Source organism: Dendropsophus ebraccatus, chromosome 8, assembly GCF_027789765.1.
Source record: "Dendropsophus ebraccatus isolate aDenEbr1 chromosome 8, aDenEbr1.pat, whole genome shotgun sequence".
Lineage (NCBI taxonomy): Eukaryota > Metazoa > Chordata > Amphibia > Anura > Hylidae > Dendropsophus > Dendropsophus ebraccatus.
This window is the reverse complement of record NC_091461.1, coordinates 67,225,170-67,246,736: the sequence shown is the minus strand read 5'-3', so window position 1 is coordinate 67,246,736 and position 21,567 is coordinate 67,225,170. Positions and strand designations below refer to the sequence as shown.

The 21,567-nt window shown below is 39.8% G+C and overlaps 1 protein-coding gene across 1 annotated transcript in view; it reads right to left on the bottom strand.

Moving 5' to 3' along the window:
• Nucleotides 1-21,567, bottom strand: part of COL13A1 (collagen type XIII alpha 1 chain) — a 192,153-nt gene that overhangs the window by 20,017 nt on the left and 150,569 nt on the right. Inside the window, exons 23-36 of the mRNA XM_069981851.1 lie at nucleotides 20,935-20,961; nucleotides 19,019-19,105; nucleotides 15,948-16,001; nucleotides 15,689-15,733; nucleotides 14,202-14,270; nucleotides 12,200-12,244; nucleotides 11,727-11,771; nucleotides 11,274-11,417; nucleotides 9,520-9,618; nucleotides 8,981-9,025; nucleotides 6,985-7,026; nucleotides 5,010-5,036; nucleotides 4,453-4,533; nucleotides 1,646-1,681 (exon numbers count right to left, since the gene is read on the bottom strand). Coding sequence (XP_069837952.1) covers nucleotides 1,646-1,681; nucleotides 4,453-4,533; nucleotides 5,010-5,036; nucleotides 6,985-7,026; nucleotides 8,981-9,025; nucleotides 9,520-9,618; nucleotides 11,274-11,417; nucleotides 11,727-11,771; nucleotides 12,200-12,244; nucleotides 14,202-14,270; nucleotides 15,689-15,733; nucleotides 15,948-16,001; nucleotides 19,019-19,105; nucleotides 20,935-20,961 — 846 coding nt within the window. The remainder of the gene's footprint in view (nucleotides 1-1,645; nucleotides 1,682-4,452; nucleotides 4,534-5,009; nucleotides 5,037-6,984; nucleotides 7,027-8,980; nucleotides 9,026-9,519; nucleotides 9,619-11,273; nucleotides 11,418-11,726; nucleotides 11,772-12,199; nucleotides 12,245-14,201; nucleotides 14,271-15,688; nucleotides 15,734-15,947; nucleotides 16,002-19,018; nucleotides 19,106-20,934; nucleotides 20,962-21,567) is intronic.

Here is a 21,567-nt window from a genome sequence, read left to right as displayed (position 1 = left end):
ACTAAGTTCACACTAGAAAGACTAAGTTCACACTACAGGACTTTTCGGCCGCCATTGCCGATGGCCGTCAAAAAGACATCCAATATTTGCTAATAATGGCCATCTATAATGATCATGATATCGGAGATCTTTATGGCGACGGTTGACAATCACAGCCGAAAAAATCTGTAGCGTGAACTTAGCCAAATACTGACTAACACACAATGCAAAAAAAAAAATATAGGTGTATGTCCATAGCTTTTAAATGATTGGTTATGTGTAGCCTAACTAGGTAAGAGTTTATAAGTATGTTTACATAAACATTTACATTTTTTTTTGGGGGGGGGGGGGGTCCAAATAAAAAGCCATGTTCAGACAGATTCCTCCATTATGTAGGAAAATGTGTCCTGTTAGAATTAACTTACAACTATGGTATATCACACTGCACAAAAGAAAGTTTCCTTCGGCTTCTACTTTTGCTTATCATTATTATCTGATGCCTGACAATACAGTGTTTTAATTCAATTACTTATCTGATTACATATCAAATGGTATGTATGTTTCAATGCTTAAAGGGAACCTGTCACATTAAACATGTAGTCTGATAAATGAGCAGCAGGTTATTGAACAGTAGAAGCTGAGCAGATTTGGATATATTAATATAATTTTGTAGTAATATATTCTTTAAAACTTGTAATTTTATGTAACATAATTCCTATTCCTTCTGTGTAGAGATGAGCGAATCTACAGTATGAAGAGCTTCGCTAAGCTCAGCCATCGGCCTTTCAGACGACCTTTAAACGCCACTCTTGCTTAAGGCGCTTGGAAAAGATGGATGTGGTCCTGGGAAACTTTTCCCAGAACTGCATCCAGCTTTTCCAGGTACCCGGAGTGAAACAAAGTTCAAAGACAGCCTGCTGACAAGCTGACGGGCAAGCTTAGCTTTGCTAATATAGTAGATTTGCTCATCTCTAATTTTGGGTATAGACGTCAAGTGGGTAGAATTACTTACTGATGGATGTCTCTTAGAGATGAGCGAACCTAGAGCATGCTCGAGTCGATCCGAACCCGAACTTTCGGCATTTGATTAGTGGTGGCTGCTGAACTTGGATAAAGCCCTAAGGCTATGTGGAAAACATGGATATAGTCATTGGCTGTATCCATGTTTTCCAGACAACCTTAGAGCTTTATCCAATTTCAGCAGCCGCCACTATTAAAATGCCGATCGTTCGGGTTTGGATCTACTCGAACCTGAACCTGGTTCGCTCATCTCTAATGTCTCTATATGCACAATTATACAGGAAAGGCACACACTAATAAGCCACCCACTAGACTCCTAATTCCAAAGTGATCAGGAATTTAAATGAGTTACAAGTTCTGATTCATCTATTTATCTGGCTCCTCCTGCTTTATAACCTGCTTTACACAGACGGGACTGTGTATTCATCATAGCAAGTTCCCTTTAAAAGGCAATATTTTTCAGATTTTAAGAAAACTACTAGAAACCTGTCACAAGAAAATGAAATGCAAATTTGATTAGAGTTTTTGTTTTGCTTCTAGGTTGAGAGGAGCCATATGATAGTGAAGAGGCTGCAGTTAAGAGCAGATGGGGCAAGGCAAGGTAAAGGAAAGGTAGGTAGGTTAGTTTAATGGAGTTAGGACTCACCGGTGGACCAATTCTGCCGTCTAAACCTGAGGCACCCTGAACAGCAGGGCAGAATGTAAATGTACATGGGATGGGCAGGAGAATGGAAGGGGGAAACAATGAGGGAGGGGAAAGTGAGTGAAGCGGCAACTGAAAACATACATACACTCATATTCCCTTATAATCAAGGACAACAAAGGGTACAGGTTAAAAGTGATGCATGTTCTTATAGCACATAGATATCATTTACACAGTTAGACTACGTATGAGACCGTCCGTTCCGTGACCGGTCTCAGCCCGGATCATTACGGCCCGTACTTAACTGCCGGCCAGATGATCTTTCCTCCGTGGAGCTCTGATGCGGGTGCATCAACGCGCACCCGCATCAGAGCTTCCCATGGCACAGAGTGAAGCAAGCGGCCGGAGCCGCTCGCTTCACTGTGTGAACTGCCAGGTCCTTCTGCGGGCGGAATTCATTGAATTCCGTCCGCAAATAATGGACCTGTCATTTGTTTTCGGCGCCGTATGGGAACCGGCCGGAGCGTATACAATGTGTGTACGCTCCGCCTGGAATCCCATAGCAAATAATGCTATGTTCTACCCCGCAAATCTACGGCTGTAGTTCTGCGGCGAGAACTACGGCCGTAGATTTACGTAGTGTGAACATAGCCTTATACTGTACCATCCCAACATCAATAGATAAGTAAGAATATGTGTGTTTAGGGCTTGGAAAGTTTGGAAGCCCAATAGAGAATGAATGGTGTGGTGGCCGAGCATGTGCACTGCCACTCCATTCACTAGGGGGACAATTAACCTCCATTCTCGTGATTGGTGGGGATCTCAGCAGTCAGACCCCCACCAAACAGCTAGTTATCTTTTATCATGTGTATGGGGATAACTTTTGCACCTGGGATAACCCCTTTAATTACAAAGCAACTGATTAGAGACCACCATTATTGCTTGTCAACAACTTCCTGATTCATGTGAAGGAAAGTATAAAACAAGGTTTATTAAGCCTTTTTTTTTTTTTTAAGTTTTTTTTAGTTTAAGTTTCCAGTACATACAGTATATGACTTTGATATATGAATTATGACTTCAAGGATATTATGAGAAAGTCCAATAATTGGAAAAACTAATTATTTAGTGAACAAAAACATGTGGATGGCGTGCCACATGGCCACAATGTGAAGTTAGGGGTTAAACCACACCATTTTCTCTGTACTAAAACATGCCTATTATTAGCATAATATATTGTCACACTCAAAATGTATTAGCTTAAGGGTATAAACCCACACACCGTATAAGCAGCGTATTTACTGCTGCGATACGCAGCAAATACGCAGCAAACACGCAGCAAATACGCAGCAAAAACGCAGCAGATTATATCTAAATAACTGAACACAGCATCAAATCTGTACCAACAAATCTGCTGCGTATTTGCTGCGTATTTGTTGCGTATCTGCTGTGTATACGGTGTGTGGGTTTGTACCCTTAGTCATTATAACCACACACAGTAAGAGCAATCCAATGCAACAACAGCAGAACAGAGCAAAATACAGTACAAGAGGTTTTCTATTTACTGTTACTAAGTCAAACACATTCACATTTACAGGGGTTGTTTAGTGAGCAGAAGATGAATCGATCCTTTTGCTTCCCCATTCTCACTTCCTGTGGTTTCACCTGCACACAATGATTTGGATATACATCCATCCTCTCCTTGTACAGAAGGCATACTTATGAGACGTGGGATCACAGAAAGTGACCGTCATGGAGCAGAAGGTATCAGTCAACTTCTGCTTTCTAGATAACCCATGTAACAGGCCCTTCAATGGGTATGGCCATTTAAAAGCAAGTTATTAGGTTAAAAATAAAAATAAAAAAAAAAAAATAAATAAATATATATATATATATATATATATATATATATATATATCTTTCATATATGTGTTCTTCCTTTAGTATACTGTAAAAGCAGATCTGTCAACATAATATGCTCTCCTATGTATATATTACAGCTACAGAATTGTAATCCAAGAAGCACAAAACATTTCTGCAGTGACTGAAAGGCTGCTGTGTAAAAGTATATACATGGTAGTTTGTTATCACAACCCTAAATGGTGGGTGATGTGGAAGGGTTTGGCTGGTGGAAGGAGTGCTCTCGGAATTAGTACAATGAACTCATAGTGAGTCTGAGGTATTCTTTCAGTGTTCATATTAGATACTATGAGAACAGTCCTGTAGCTGAAAAATACTCCCCTTACATATGGTAGCATATTCAGCATTACCAGGAAATGGCTGTAATGATAGTTTCTATATGGGTTGACACTAAGGCACAAACTTATCAAAGTGTGTAAACTAGAAATGGGTGTAAACTCCTGTGGAATTTTATAGAACTGATGATTCTAAAGTTGGCCCCTGTGACTTCTCCCTGCCGCACCAACCCTGTTTGATAGGCCTCTTACCAATGTATGGGGAGGACAGGGACTGGATAGGAGAGATAACTAATGGCTGAAAGATTGTTATGCCATCAGTTATTGAAGGTGTATGGCCACCTATAGGGGCTAGGATCAACACATAACTGGGCAAATTTGGAGTTTAGGTGTTTGAGGATGGTAGCTGATATCCTATAGGATCACCATTTCCTGTTTCTAAAAAAAACCTTAAATATAACAAAGATATAGATAGTGATGAAAACCTCCTTAATGGCAGTTCCTGTCCTGAATTATTACACTTTATATTGTTGCTGCAAATCTACTAATCTACTAATCTGTTTAAATGCCCTGGGGCTACAGCTCAGACACAAACACATGCATATCATATACACTTACTGGTAAACCTAAAGGTCCTTTGTCTCCTTTCTCTCCCTGGCTGCCCTTCTCCCCTTTCATACCACTTTCTCCTGCTTCACCCTGCAGAGAACAGGTCAAGAGAAGCTTTTATAACCACAGTCAATGAAGAAATGACCTGTTTGGCCGCACTTTCCAAATGCAATGAAACCCTGCCCCAATCTCTCACCAGTAGCCACACAATGTTGCCAGGATTATTGGCTACATTGCACAGCTATTGGAGAAATGGAGGCATGGTTTCCAGTGAGTGTACAGAGCATTGCAAAATGTGGAAACACAGCCTAAGGTCTCTATTACACGGGGTGATTATCAGCAGAACAGGCCAATATCGCCCTGTGTGTACTGCGGCTAGCAATCAGCCAACAACAAAAAAAGCTTGTTTACCAGGTGAAAAACCATCATCTGTTAGATGCACAGCTCCCAGTGTAATAGGGCACTTGCCACTGATGGCTGACTGCAGGCAAGGGCTACTAGAACAATCCATTGATAAAGGGTTGTAATAATATATCTTTTTGTATAAAATTTTATGATATATTTACCTTTTGGCCAGGAAGTCCAGGAGGGCCCTTTAATGAACATAGACATAAGATAAGTATTAGGAGAGTTGACATTGATTAATGCCAATGAATAAATTTTTTGCATTTTGTGTTAATGCCCAAATTACATAAATGAGAGAAAAATCAACCCTCACTTTAAATAATAAAGCAATGTGAACCCAGCCTAACATACAGATTTGTTGGCTTAAAAGGGTACTCTAAAAATGGTCTGTTTTTAGATCAACTGGTGTCAAAGTTTTACAGAATTCTAAATTACTTCTATTAAAAAAATAAATAAAAAAAAACCTCAAGCCTTTCAGTACTTATCAGCTGATGTATTCCCTGCAGGATGTGATATAGATATTCAGTTGATTTTAAAACTAATATTTTTCTTTGAAATGTCGATTGAAGTTTGCCAACCTAATATAATTTTTGGAACTTCAAACCCACATAACAAACAGCTGTAGTATTATATAATGTTCTAGAATAAAACAAACAATACATCCAAGTAAACGGTGCTTAGACATTAAGTACAATGCTCTTTTGTTTACAAAATCACACTAAGGCTATGTTCATACAACGTAAGTACTGTATTAATCACGGCCATTGTACAACAGCAACAACGGCCGTGATCCATACAGAACTTACTGTACATTATGCTGCAGGATGAGGAAATCCCGACCAGAGTGTATACACATAGTATACACTTTGGCCAGGATCACTAGCGTCGCCGCAAAAAACTAAGTTTTCTGCTCCCGCTATTCACTGAATAGCGGCCACAGAAAAACTTTCAGTGCACACAATGGAGCGTGCGGCTGCGGCCGTACGCTTCATTGTGTGCAGTGAAGAATTGGGATGTGTGGGGCGCACGGATGCACCCGCATCCCAACTGCAGTGCCGGCGGGGATGATCTTCTCTGACACTGGCCGCTCTGTGACCCGGCTGGGTCACAGAACGACCGGTGTCCTACAAAGTGGGAATATGACCTAAGGCTACATTCACGCGTCAGTATAATTTCAAAAATGAAATTTGTGATCAGCATTTTTGATGTCACTAGCTGTCCCAACCAGCCAAGAGGAGCTTAAATGGTGATATCACAAATTGCGAAACGCAATAGCACAAGGTTTTGCAGAGTGCTTAGGTGTTCTCCACAAAATGCAGAGGCCCCCACAGACTTATATTGGAGTGTCCATACCATAAATTCAGATCGCTTTACAACCTGTCCTATTGTTTTACCTCACGAATTGTACCATAGCACCATAGAAATTAATAGTTTGCAAAGGATTCAGCAAATACCGATGAAAAATACTGACGTGTGAATGAGGCCTTACACCATATCGTCACACTTGTACATAATTTTACAGTCCACCTATAAAATGAGGCTATACTGAATGTAAGTTTTGAAACACATCATGAATGAGTTCTGCATTAATAATCATGCATGCTTCAGAGATGATAATTCCCAGCGTTCCTTGCTATTTATATTGCCCTGGTGATTTGCATTCTGGGAAGTGTCATCTTGCATTAAGCACAGAACAGCAGTCTGATGTATGCTACACTTCCTATTCCCCTTACATGATGCATTACAGGAGCTCAGCTAAGCTGTTAGGATAGGTCTTCAGCATTGTAAACGTCTAAAGATTACATTAACAACAAGTTCTACTTCCGAAGGTTAAATACTGTAAGGCCACAAAACTGGACATCATGGATGAAGCTTTTGCATGCCTAAAGACATATCTACATATGTAGTATTCTTACATGTGTGATAACAGAATTAGTGTAGATGCATTCATTCAATAATAACAAAAACGAGCAACTGAACTGAGCAGTAGCTCTAGTAATCCAGCAGAGTGCAGCAGAGACCAGTGGAAACTATTATGCAAAGATTTATTTTCAGCAAGAACTACAGACACATCCTAACTGGTCATAGTCACAGACAGGTGAATAAAAGTGAGACAGATAAGACACCAAGACTTACTACAGGCCCAGGAACACCCGGAGGGCCAGGAGGCCCAGACACCTAGAGCAAGACAAATATATATAATAATGAGTGATAGTCATGTGACAGTATAATACTGTAATAAGAAAAACATATTTCATACACAACTAAAACCGGAACTTTACCATCTTTACTACAACTTGTTATGAGCTCTCCCGTTCAAAGAGTTTGAAGGCAGGATTCAGCGCCGATTCCGTAGTGTGAACGGGGCCTTAGCATTAAAATTAGTGATCTGAGGCCACTCTGCTACTCATCCTCCTTGCAAGGATTACTCAAGTTAGGCTAAATGGTTTTTCAAATGACTAGACCTTGTGTTACAGTGTTTCCACCTATAAGTGGCTTTAGGGTGACTATGTTTTACTAAAGATGCCAGCGACTGTAGCATCAGAGCTGCCCTGGTCACCAGGAACTGTATTTGAAGCCTATGCTTATAGCTAAAAAGACTACACAAGCTCACATTTTGAGAGCACTAAGATGGAGTAGTGCGTGCAAATCATATCATGTTGGTTGCAAACCTTTTTATGCACATGATAGGGGATAATTGGTAGACTGGTAGGGGTCATAGTGATATGTCACAAATGAATGGAGAATGCAGGTACCCTTCTTCTATTCTTCAGAGGGCTGGGTGTGCAGACAAATCAAGTCCCGAACCCTAAACTATATGGCAGATCATGTTGGCTTGTTTGGCACAGGGAAAACACTTGCTGCAGCAATGCCACCATCAATCCATGCAAAATCTGCCTGGATAAAGAGGTTGGAAAAATAGCTGGAAAATGCCCACAAGAATTAACCAGATGGATCCAGAAGGCATGTTAATAATGCCATGCAGATCCCTCCCTAATGTCTGTGATCCTTACATGGTTTGATCTTGACTCTTTAGTACATTAATCACAGCAGTATACAAGAAATGCTATGCAAAACAAAGAGAGTGTCACTGCAAGAAAAACGGTGTACTTCTAAAATATAACTTTTAATCTAATTATTTAAAAACATATAATCCAAAAATAAGTGCTATAACAATACGCAACCATGCCACACAGCAGCATTTGACAGGCTTGTGTGAGGGGACAATCAGCAATGATAAGAAAGTAGATAAACATGTACTTACAGTTTGGTGTCTTCAGGGCTATCCAGCCCTATGATGTCAGTCACTAAGGGAATAAAAAAAGGCCCACAATATTAAGTTCTCAATATTGTACCTCAAAAAATAAAAGGCTCTTGATTCATGGGACAATACCCTAGACATCCCTTCCTGCAGTGCACTAACCCTATTCTGTCGCTTTCCCAAAACACAAGGCCATCAAAAAAGAGATGTGAATCATTGCGGTAAGGTAAGTACCATGGTCGCAATTCACACCAAATAGGCATTCTACTTGGTGTGAATTGCAGCCATGGCACTTACCTTACCGCATTGATTCACACCTCTTTTTTGAAGGCCTTGTGTTTTGGGAAAGCGACAGAATAGGGTAAGTGCACTGCAGGATATTGTCCCATGAATCAAGAGCCTTTTATTTTTTGAGGTACAGTATTGAGAACTTAATACTGTGGGCCTTTTTTTTATTCTCTTAGTGTCTGACATCATAGGGCTGGATAGCCCTGAAGACACCAAACTGTAAGTACATGCTTATCTACTTTCTTATAATTGCTGATTGTCCCCTCACACAAGCCTGTCAAATGCTGCTGTGTGGCATGGTTGCGTATTGTCATAGCACTTATTTTTGGATTATATGTTTTTAAATGATTAGATTAAAAGCTATATTTTAGAAGTACACCGTTTTTTCTTGCAGTGACACTCTCTTGACTCTCTAGTACAATTGAAAGGATCTCAGTGCTGCAGCATACAATGACTCTTCTAATAAGTGAAGGCCATATATAATTGTTTTCCACGTTTAGTGTGGCAGAACATGAAGTCCACTTGTCTTCAATTTGAAACACATAAAAGACTGATATAAAACTGAGTATAAAAGATATTTACCGTGTTACCAGAATCTCCTTTCTCGCCAGTTTCACCTTTCTCTCCCTAGTTAGAATGGATTAACATAGTTCAGTTAAAACTCCAGTGTGGTATATTCATTATCACAAGTGAGGCAGAAGGAAAGACAACTGTCAGCTTATATATTCCTTGTTTATGAAGATTTTTTTGTCATGGTAAAGACTGGTATAAAACTGCAATGGGCATCTTTCATTTTTTTACATCTGTCTCTTATTTACTGCTTCCTAAATGCCACTGATTCCCATTCACCATCTGTCTAATTCATTTCTTTATAAATGTGTTCTCTTGGTAAACTGTGACCCAATGGGTACCCACTGTCTAGTTATATTTCCTGCATTGTTTTAAAGACATTGTCAGTTGGTGCACTAATATATATCAGAATATTCAGGATTTTCAGTTTTTGTAAGTCGGAAACATTACAATTTAAAGGGATAAGCTGACTATTACTTTTTAATTCCCAGCAAATACACTTTAACATACAGGCACAAGTAGCTTGGAATTTGCATATGGGAAAATCTTACTGTTAGTCCTGGAAGCCCAATTGGACCCATAAGACCCGGGGGTCCCATAGGTCCCTGGTCACCTTGTTCTCCTTTCTCCCCAGTGGGGCCATCAAGACCCTAAAATATAAATGTTACAGATACTGTAATAACTATACAAACAAGCAGTTTAAGTCTTAAGACTATAGTGAATTATATATCACATATATCATAAAAAGAATTATATAAAACATACATAATGTTTATTCATTATCTAAATAGGTTGCTTCATGTAGAAAACCTACTTCCATATACTCTGCAGAGCAGAAGAGCAGAGGTAGAGTAGAGTTGGCAGAGCCTAGTATCTTATTTGGGACCTCATTCAGTAAGCCAGAGCAGGATGTCTAATGGGCATTGTGTCCCTATGCACAGACAATGCCATAACATATACCCTGGAAATGTTATAGGTTACACCCTGCTGGCAATGTATTCACATGTTTCCAGGAGAAATAACAGAAGAGTGGTGTAATGCAAAGTTCCAAGAAAAGATGCTCCAGCTTTGTTATTTAATGGAATAAACACACTGACTTACAATCACATCGGGGGTTTCCTAGGACCGACATATTAGTTGTCTATAAATACAGTAATGTCTGATTGATATGATGCCAGCCCCCCATCAGTCAATATATATGATTGCAGCAGTAATTGGTACTGCAGCTCAGTCCTGTTCACTTCAATGTAAGTGAGCCGCCCAACCAAAGCACCTTAAGCCCCTATTAGATGGGACGACTGTGAGGAGAAAACTAGCGTTCATTTGCTCCTCGTTTCCCGCTTGATGGCGCCGCTATTACACATGTCGACAGTGTGTGGGTGAGTACTTGATAGTCCAGGCAACCCATAGTAGATAGCAGCAGTCTGCTGCTGCCGCTCCTATTCCACAGAGCGACAGCAGCAGATCGTTGCTATATTAGTCATTTGTCTTTCAACATGTTGAAAGGCAAACGACTGCATCGATCAGCCGTCATCATTTATGTTGGCTGATCGTTGTCTTCTATTACGCAAGACGATTATCGACCAAAACGGGCGATAATCGTTTTGTGTAATAGAGCCTTTAGCCTTTGGCAGGGGTGCTTGGATTCGAACCCCATGAACTAGACATTAGTGGTCTATATCAGAAAACACTCTGAATACTAGAGGCCCCAGAATATGACTGTAAAGTGTATCTGTCTCTGTGTTTAGGGACACTAAACTATTAGCATGTCTTTATACAGTTGGGGTTTAGTGTTTTGAGGCTGCGTATAGTTATGCAGGCCATTTCCGCATTCCATTTATTAACATTTGCTATACAGGAAGATGCACCTCCAGTGGCTGACAGCTTATGTGCAGTGTACTGATGAAGCAAAAGAAAATACAGCTTGCTTCACTACTCATGTATGTTGCTCCACCTTTCATTCTATATGGCACAGGTGTCAAATTGTAGCCCCCCTGCTGTTTCAAAACTGCAATGCCCATCATGCCTGGACTTCTAACGCTTTGGCTGTTAAGGCTGATGGGAATGGTTTTGCAACAGATGGAGGGCAGCAAATTTAACACCCTTGCTCATGGAGATGTCTTCCACTCCCATAGAAAATGAATGGAGCAGCAAATTGTGTGTGTGTCGCCACTTCATTCTAGCAAGAGAATTGGATACCCTTTCTTGGATCGGTGGGTGTTCCAATAGTTAGACCCCCACTGATCAGGTTGTTATCGCTTATCCTATACATAGGGGAAAACCAGCTGAGATGGGAATTACTCACAGGTGAACCTGATAGCCCAACTTCTCCTTTGTCTCCCTTTGGCCCTTGTAATCCCCTGGGACCTGTGTCACCCTTTGGTCCTTGAATTCCATCCTTTCCTGGTGGACCAGGAGGTCCTGCTTCACCAGGTTTTCCTCGAGGTCCCTAAAGCAACAAATAAATTATTACAGTCCACACTCTTTACAAGTAAACACAATCAGACCTTAATGTAATAATACAATGAAATAAATGACTAATATGGTGGGTTTAGATTGTGCTGTGGAATCACCCACCTGTCTTTTTTCTTATTGACATCAAAAGGGAAGCAGGAGAGAAAACAGTGAGGATAACAACATAATATACATTTATTTTTGATTTTAGACTTTTTAGATTTTTTTTTTTTTGTGTGAAAGAATTTTAAAGACATCTTAGCTCTAAAATAATACTCATATTTAAGCGGTAATCACAACTTACCTTGTCGCCATCGTGACCAGGAGGACCAGGTAGCCCAATTTCACCCTAACAGGGAAAAATGCCAACAAGCTATTAGTTAGTTAGGATATGAATAATTGATAAAACAAAGCAATTTTCTACATGGTATATGCATTATAACTTTATGTTTAATGCTTGCATAAATTACACAGTAAAATACATGTGATATAATTTAAGTGTTTCTTATGTTTACAATATTTCTTATGTTTTTATGAATGTTTTGAATGTTTCCCAAAATTCTAAGCATACAAAAGTCACACCATAAACAGAAAATGATTAACTTGGCAACAATTTACTAAATGCATTGGGAAATTTAAAAACACTTGAAATTTTACGTCATGAAATGAGATTTATTGTACAAAATGTTTGTTAAAGACTTTACTATATTTTTGTATATTGGATATGTACAGATATGTATTCAAGATGATCATTTTAATCTAATGGAATGCATCTACCTTTTGACCTGGTAATCCTGGTAGGCCTGGAGGTCCAGGGGGGCCCTGAAGACAAATCAACAAAAACGTATACAATTACAAAATGTTGTGATCTCTACATAACTTGTAACTTTTCACCTTAATTGGTTTTGCTAAATACTATTCACTATAAATGAAAATTTTTATTGAATATTATTTGGAAGCAATAGAAAATATATATAATTTTGTCTGTATATAATTTTTGTGTGTAATAATCTACACACAATGTGCATTTATAGTGCAGGAAGAGATTTAGAGACATGGCTTGGCTTGCAGCTGACTAATAATCAAGCAGGGACAGGGATGGGAGGTGGAGAGAGGAGGCATTACAGCCTTCAATACTTCAATTTGGAAATGTTCTTTTTTTTTACTATTTGTACCAGAGAATGAAAGCATGATTTATACAGAAAAAAATGCAGAGGATAAAATTCTAGAGAGAAAAAAAAAAGATTTATAAGTGATGTATTACTCTGAAATATGCGGATGTGTTTTAAGTGCACTGGATCTTTTAAGATGTTCCAATAAAGTCTGAAGCTTCACAGAATCAGGCCATGTTCACACAACGTATGTTGCAAATTGCAACAGCGGCCGTAATTTATGCAACACATACGTTGTATGAGAATGAATGGAGGTCCGGCGAAGCGTATACACTAAGGGGGACATTTATTAAGTCCGGCGTTTTTTACGCCGGACTTAAAAATGTCCCTGCATCTCCATCGCTACGGGGATTTATGTAGAGGCGGACTGCCTCTACATAAATCCCGTGCCCTTCAGTGTGCACGGCCGAAAACCTACGCCAGCTGAGGACTGAAGTAGGTTTTCGGCGTATCTTTTGGCGGAACGGATGGTGAATCGCGCAGACTCTGAGTCCGCGCCCTCCGTTCCGCCCCCTTCACACCCCCTCCCCGCCCCCGGCGTACTCGGGGGAAAGTGCCGATTTGCGAATATTTTATGGGACATGTCAGTTCCCATAATAGTGTGCAGCGGTGAATTCGGATGCGGGCAAATTCAGCAAAAGTGAAGATCATCTGGCCGGTACTGCAGTAACGCCCGGGATGATCTTCAGTAACACCGGCCGTTCTGTGATCCGGCCAGGTCACAGAACTGCCGGTGGTATACAAAGTGTGGACATGGCCTTAAAGCTGCAGACCTTTTTCACTTTTTTATTTGAACTATCTCTGGGAGTCGGCCTGAGATTAGATTGTCTGCATGCTCCCACCTTTGAACCAGTATCATACTGGACTCAACACACAGGGTGAGTTGACAACTTTATATATACTATTGTTTGAAAGGGGGGATATATATATCTTTATAAAATGATTCATACTAAAATGAGAAAACACCCAAAAAATTTATAAAAAAAAAAAAAAATACCAAAAAAGGCAGGAAAAAACACTGGCATTTTGGGCTGTTTTGTGTTGTTTTTTCATCCGCAAAAAAACGTTGTGTGCAAGTTTGTTCTGAGGGACGCCATATAGGTAAAATGGAGAGGAAGTGTTTTTCCACTGCATTTGAAGCTGCCTAAAATCCTGATACGTTGACTCATTTTACAAAGATAGTAAATAATAACACTTTTATTAACCTGTCCGCTTTCTCAGGCATTGGCTATAAATTTAAAGTCTATAAGTCATTTAATAGAACTGAGGCTCAAGCAAGCTCTATAATCCTGAAATACTAATAATCATGACATAACAATGCCGGGAGGGTTACTAGAGTAAAATACCCGTCACTTCAAATTCTTACAGTCTACTACAGATCCTGCATTACAGCCTGATGGAGCGATTTGCTGCTATTCTGAATTATCCTCTAATGTTTGTGACTGTTGTACAAGATATTTTAGATATCTAAATGAAGAAGGATATGCACTTTACACACTGTGCAATACTATATACATATGATTAAATGGGCACTGTCACTTAAAATAACTTTTGACATATCATCAGTTAGTGACGCTTTAATGCCTCTGTCTTATCTCATTGCCTACCTGTAGTGCTTCACTTAGGTTGCTATTATATTCCACTAGGCTGGATTTCCCTGCTTCTCCTTTAGGACCCTGTAAAATAATAGCAGATAATTACTGTATCATTATTAATGTTAGTATATATTAATTATTAGGCGTATAGCCTTCCTCTGGGTTACAATGTAGTGCAGAATGAACTTAAATTGGTCATCCATCCATTGGTCTGCTGATCAAGGCAATAATTATTTTTATCAACAAAAATTGGGGAAATTCAAAGTGTTCCTGTCATTGAAGAAAATCTAAAACACTAATTCTATCTGCCCAAACCTTTGCTACTAACCCACTACCCAGACACCTCTTAAGTGTTCATGGACACCTTCATACAGTTTTCTCTGTGTTATAAAGGCTTCAGCAAAGAAAAGGGATCTAATGTTTGGTCATTAAGTGGTCAATGGTTTTCCTATTGTCCATCTATGTAAGTGAACTCAAAGGAGAAGTTCGGCAATGAAAAAAAAATTTCAGCAGGGTCAGGGGAGAACATAACAAACTATCCCAACTCAACTATCCCAACTCACCTCTCTTTGTACCTCTCCAGCACTGGATCGCCTATCAGGGACCCCTGCCGGTCTCCAGGATCCTCTGCAGAGCCAACGTCCTGTTGATGGACAGCCCACTGGGGAGGGACACCACTGGCTGAGCGGCTTGTTCATCACCCAGGACAGGCACTCCCCCCCCCCCCCCCCCGAGGCATGATGTCATTAGAACTCAGGGAGCAACGCCACTCTGGTCACTGATTGGCTGAGCAGACTGTTCATCATCCTGGACAGGCATTTTTCCCCGAGACATGACATCGTTAAAACTCGGGGAGGGATGCTACTCTGGTCACTGATTGGCTGTGCGGACTGTTCAGCATCCTGGACAGGCATTTTTCACCGAGACATGACATCATTAAAACTTGGGGAGGGATGCTACTCTGGTCACTGATTGGCTGTGCGGACTGTTCATCACCCAGGACGGGCATTTCTCCCGTCATTACTTTATTAGAACTCAGGGAAAATGCCTTCTAGTGGGGGTCCTGGAGCCTGTCAGGCGGGGCATCAGGGAAAGGTAAGTAGTGATTGATTGTTATGGTCTCCCCTGCCGGGTCTGAGGTTATGCATACGGCTGGACTTCTCCTTTAATCTTCCCAATTTTAGAAACTAGGATGGTTATCAATAGGGTAGGGAATAAGAAGTTGATCAGTGAGGTCTTACTGTTAATACCTCTAATGATCTTGAGAACATAGACAAAATAATACCCAGAATGAACGGTAGGTGGCCTGCACTCCATTTATTCCCTTTTGGGCAGCCAAACATTTCCTTGTTAATTCAGTACCCAATATGTCCTGTAAATACCGTTCATTTTGGGGACAGTTTTGTCCCCGTTCTCAGGAGAGATGGGGTCCCACCGATGAGCTTGTTATCCCATATACTAGGAATGCATATTATATAGAACAATGCAGCTTTACTCACTCGAGGTCCAAAAGCACCTTGTTCTCCCTTAACTCCAGAAGCTCCCTGTAAATAGAAGAAAAATGTACTTGTAGTTGACCTGTGTTCTTACAAAGTATACAAATAAGCTCTGGTTGCATCTCTAGTAACTTTTGAAAATAAAAGTGTTTTATTATAAGGTAAACTAAAGATTTTTTTTTTTTAGATATTAAACTAAACTGTGATTCTCTACAGAAAAGCTTAGGTTCTGAAATCTTTGACTTGATGTCAGCATACTTACCTTTTCACCCTGCTGGCCTGGAATTCCTGGTTGGCCGATAGCACCAGCTTCTCCCTAAAAAAATGAATAAAGAAGAAAATCCATTTACAAAGATTTACCAGATTTTATGCTAGAGCACAGGTCCATAGAGTATAATACTGACACATTAAAATCCATCCTGTATCTGCAATTCCTGACCTGATGTGAGTCTGATGACCCAAACTAATGGTTGTCAATTCAGATCATCAAATCTGCTATCAGGCCTGTCCTGTCCAGATAAACTACCTTAGAAGCAATCAGAATATCTCAACATTATGACACTTAGTGAGCATGCTGCATGGAAAACTCTATATACTGTACATTTGATGGCATTAAAGGTTTAAGGGGAAACAATTCTATGAATGTTACAGGGAGCCAAACCTTACTGTATATTAAATCTGTATAAGGCTAGTCTAGAAAAGACTTGACCCAAGCTGCGCCACACCCCTCTAGGTGGTGCTGCACAGAGCAATGGACACAGCCTACCACTGTCCAAACAAAGAAACTAAAATAATGCTGACAAGATATATACACAATGCATATGTAAAATCACAGCTGCTCTGGCGCAACTCACCCTCTACTAGAGGTCAGGATCATATAGAACTAGATAAAGTCCCCACATACATTCCAGTCCTCAGTAGGTGCCGATAGCAGATCGTTCTAAAAAAGGAGGAAAACTATAGATATCTTGCTGAGATAGTACAATCACTTATAACAGAGCTATAGTCAATGCACTAATCCATCAATCAAAGCTCACTAATGTATCTCGATGTAAAACCCTGACCAGCATAAGAAAACTAATGTCCTACCTGGGTATACAGAGTTGACATCATGAACATGCGGGGCAAGACGTGATGGTCGGCAGTGTGGACATAAATAGTCTGTAGCGCGGTCTGGTCCAGGCAGCTCAGTGTGATTGCACTGAAGTTCAGAGAACCATCTCCAGATCTGCAGTAATGGTGCGGAGTAAAAACTGTGGGCACGCTCCGGCCGGCAACGTGCACCACTTACTTCCGTCCTAAAGGTGAGCTTGTGACGTCACAAGCAAAAAAGTACGGAGGCCGTGGGTGACCACAAAAACTCCAACGTCGTTTCGGAAATACACAGATTTCTCACAGATGCTTTCCCTGACGAAGGAAATCTGTGTATTTCCGAAACGACGTTGGAGTTTTTGTGGTCACCCACGGCCTCCGCACTTTTTTGCATGTGACGTCACAAGCTCACCTTTAGGGCGGAAGTAAGTGGTGCACGTTGCCGGCCGGAGCGTGCCCACAGTTTTTACTCTGCACCATTACTGCAGATCTGGAGATGGTTCTCTGAACTTCAGTGCAATCACACTACGCTGCCTGGACCAGACCGCGCTACAGACTATTTATGTCCACACTGCGGACCATCACGTCTTGCCCCGCATGTTCATGATGTCAACTCTGTATACCCAGGTAGGACATTAGTTTTCTTACGCTGGTCAGGGTTTTACATCGAAATACATTAGTGAGCATTGATTGATGGATTAGTGCGTTGACTATAGCTCTGTTATAAGTGATTGTACTATCTCAGCAAGATATCTAAAGTTGTCCTCCTTTTTTAGAACGATCTGCTATCGGCACCTACTGAGGACTGGAATGTATGTGGGGACTTTATCTGGTTCTATATGATCCTGACCTCTAGTAGAGGGTGAGTTGCGCCAGAGCAGCTGTGATTTTACATATGCATTGTGTATATATCTTGTCAGCATTATTTTACTTACTGTATATTAGCAAAACATTCTGGGCTGTCCGCCACTGTGTATGACGTTGGTTCTGAATGTGACTTTATTTATATACATTTATATCAATTTTTAACTGTAGGTGTCAAAAGTGACAAATCAATGAAGAGAAAGTTAAACAAATAAAAAAGAGCTAACCACCATTTTATATGTATTATTAACTCATGTTATAAGCAGCCAATAAAAAATATTCCTTTCTGTCAAATAAGATTCCTGTTTGGACACCAAATTCTTTCATGATATATAAAGGTAAAATGCACAACGTATGGCTGCTTTTGTTCTTTGACCTTTTTCTACCTCTTGTGCCACAATAGAAATAATAGAAAAGAATTGAATTGCTTCCCTTTCTTACAAAACCCCACTTTGTCATATTTCAACCTTCAAAGGAGAAGAAAAAAAAAAACGTTTGACCTATCTATCAGGAATGTTCTACTGTATTCTGGTTCTTTGTGTTCACTTTAACAAGATCCTCTGCACCTGATATCAAAAGGATTTGTATCAGATAGACAATTACTCTATGGAGGGAATTTTAATCATATTCATAGATTTCCTTACTCTCTGATCTAAAGTGAATGGTAAATCACATATCAGACAAATTATGAAATGACAAGGATGAGCAGTCAAATCCATGTTTTCCACTGAGGTTGTAAGACACTACGCCACCACACGGACTTACAGTATCAGCAAGCAAGTATAACTTGTGCACTTCTTATTTTAATAAATGTTATTATAGCTTCATTGTTTTCTTTCTCTTCTGAACCAAAATAGTCTGCAAATCAATTCGTGTCAGAAAATTATATAGATTGTTCATTTAAAAATCTCCAGTCTTCCAGTAGCAGGAAGTGGTTTATTCTTGGGGTGTTAAACTCATAGAACTACAATTGTAGTTCTATAACAGCTGCAGGGCCTGGGTTTTAAACACGTGGTTTATTTTTTCCAGTCTGTGCTCTCTGCTGCCACCTCTGTCCTTGTCAGGAACTGTCCACAGCAGGAAATGTTTCCCATAGGGATTTGCTACTGAACTGAACAGTTCCTGACATGGACATAGGTGGCAGCAGAGAGCACTGTGTCAGACTGGAAAGAAAAAACTTCCTGGAGGACACACAGATAACACTGGAAGACTTAAGATTTTTAAATAGAAGCAAATTACAAATCTATAGAACTTTTTGGCGCCAGTTTATTTGAAAGAAAATAAATTCACCGGAATACCTCTTTAATGAAGAGATTCAGATACATCTTTAAAATATTATACTCATTGACATGTGTAAAATCCTCACAATAAACATACCTTTGGTCCTGGAGGTCCTGGCAGCCCCGGATTACCAGGTTCTCCTTTAATTCCGCTGAGTGCATTGCCCGTTTCTCCCTTTTCTCCCTATATACATATAAACGGGATGTATTTATTTAGGTGCTTTGACAGTGAAAACTAAATCTTATTCTTTAGTTCATTGTATCTGCAAAAAATTTGATCTTCATATAAGAACACAGAATGAGCAATGTAAAGATAATACAGTAAAATGTTAAAAGGATTTTCAGGACTTTTTCAGGTCATTAGAACAGGTCATCAATGTCTGATCAGTGGGCTGCTGACAACCCGCACCCACGTGATCAGTTACTTGCCAGAGCTGTGGCTATGGGACATACACTATGACCAGGCTATAAGCAGATGGCTCTTTTTTGTGTAGTGGTGGTGCCAGGTTAATGCAGTGCACCTACCAGGTCCATTGCTGGTCCAGAATCAGGATATTGTATATGCAGTACATACAATGTCCTGATGCTGAACAGCCTCAAGATCTTGGGCTGCACCAGTAACCAAAGCTGTAGAACCACCTTAAGGCTTTTATACCTTAAAAAAAAAGGGTTGTGTTTTGATGACAGACGTTATAAATAATCATTATCATTAAAAAGGGCCGTCATTATCAAAAGATGAACATTTTCCATGTAAAAAAGATGTTGTGGGAACATAGCCTAAGAGTGAAGAGGGTATACAGAAAAAATACATAGAAGGTCCTGGATTTTAACATTGTCTCCTAGACATCAGGAATGCTATATGTTAGTAATGTCACTTGCAGTGACACCGGGCAATGCTGCTGCCAAAATCAAGTGCTTTTATAGATTACAGTAAGCATTAAAGGTACACAAAAAGTGAGACATTTTTACAAGAATAATTCCACAAAGTTTGTAGCTCAACTCATAGGCTAGAAATCAAATAGGAAGGCAATGTGAGGAGCTAGTGACCAGCGATAACTTACAATCATAATGGGTTGTGGATATAAGAAAAAGAAGAGCTAGAGTCATGTGTATATGTTATAGAGAAGCAAAAGCTATGTCATGTTACAAGAAAGAGATATGTTATGGAAAGGCAAACATCTAAAACAACATGTAATATACAGTAAATATGAGCCTCATTGTATTCAAACAGTGGAATAAGTTGGGGCCCTTATTGTTCCCCAATAATTTCAATTGTACTTTGCCCCATAAAAGACCCTTATTATATGAGGGGGCTGTGCATATAAGTTGTGCCTCTCGTCAAAACCCCTCTCTTCACATACGAGATATCAATCCGAGAGCAAAGGTATGGAAGGACAATCCTCTAAGTCCGTGCTTTATTTCAAATCCCAAATGTCTGATTGAAACTATAATTTTTATACCCCGCCCTTCACCCCAATCCACTGATCCTCACACAAGGAAGAAAAGCCACTGTGATTTTCATGTGATACATTTTATTCATCGAGCAATATCCTTGAAATCTTAGAACAAATTAGGTTTTCACACAGAGAAAATGATATAAGTCAGTGCTAAAAATATCTCGGCGGACGTCCATCTTCACCCGGTGCTCAGTGGGAATTCACCCTCTAGCTTCAGAGATGCTTTAATTTAATGCTTTGATGAAACCACATTGACTTTTGTTACACAGAGATGATGATTACATGACTATATCCTTTACCGATGCTGCAAAGGTTGTAATCCCAAAATGTAGAAGATTTAGCAATGGTAAGTGAAATATTCCCAGGCAGACAAGGTCACAATGCTAAAACACTAAAGAACATAGAAAGCCAATCCGGTGGTACAGCAGATGTTCAGCACTGTGATTTATAGCATGATCTACTACAAAGTGTCAGATAAGCACAATGTTTCTGGATTCAACCAAGCGCGAAAAAAGCAAAAAGAAATAAAGGAAAATGTATATGATATTTAGGTTACCTTTTCTCCTGAAGCTCCAGGGTCACCCTAAAAGGATGGACAGAAATAAGCAGGTATAGTTCAGTAACACAGTGATATGTAACTGCAATGGGATTTACTTATTTTATCATTAATATGCATAAACATTGATGGATTTTTATAGTAAAGTACAGTACCACATTATGGACCACTGATAATATAACAATCGGTATATAAAGACTACAAGTCTCCAATCCTCTACCATCTTACTGATATGGCTCTCTCAATGAATGAATGGAGTGTTTCCTCATCTATTGACTGTATTCAGCTTTTGACTGATATTTGACTATATTTTGTCCTATTTCCACCCCAAAATATGTGTATAGTTTTTTGTTGTTTGTTTGTTTGTTTTTGTGAATATAGCATTACTACAAGAATAATTGGAATGATGTTATAGCAGTGGGGAGAGAGACTGAGCGTATGTGCCAAGCCAGCGACCATTCTTAAAAATTTAGCTGCGTGGCAGAGTACATTACCCTGCAAGCAGGGGATACAGCAGGCGTATGCCATGGAAAAGGGGTGAATCTTACCCTTTTTTGTGGCGTATGCCAGGGCGTAATGATAAATACCCCCCAAGCCTTCATGCCAAGCCCTCAAATGTCCTAATATAATGCT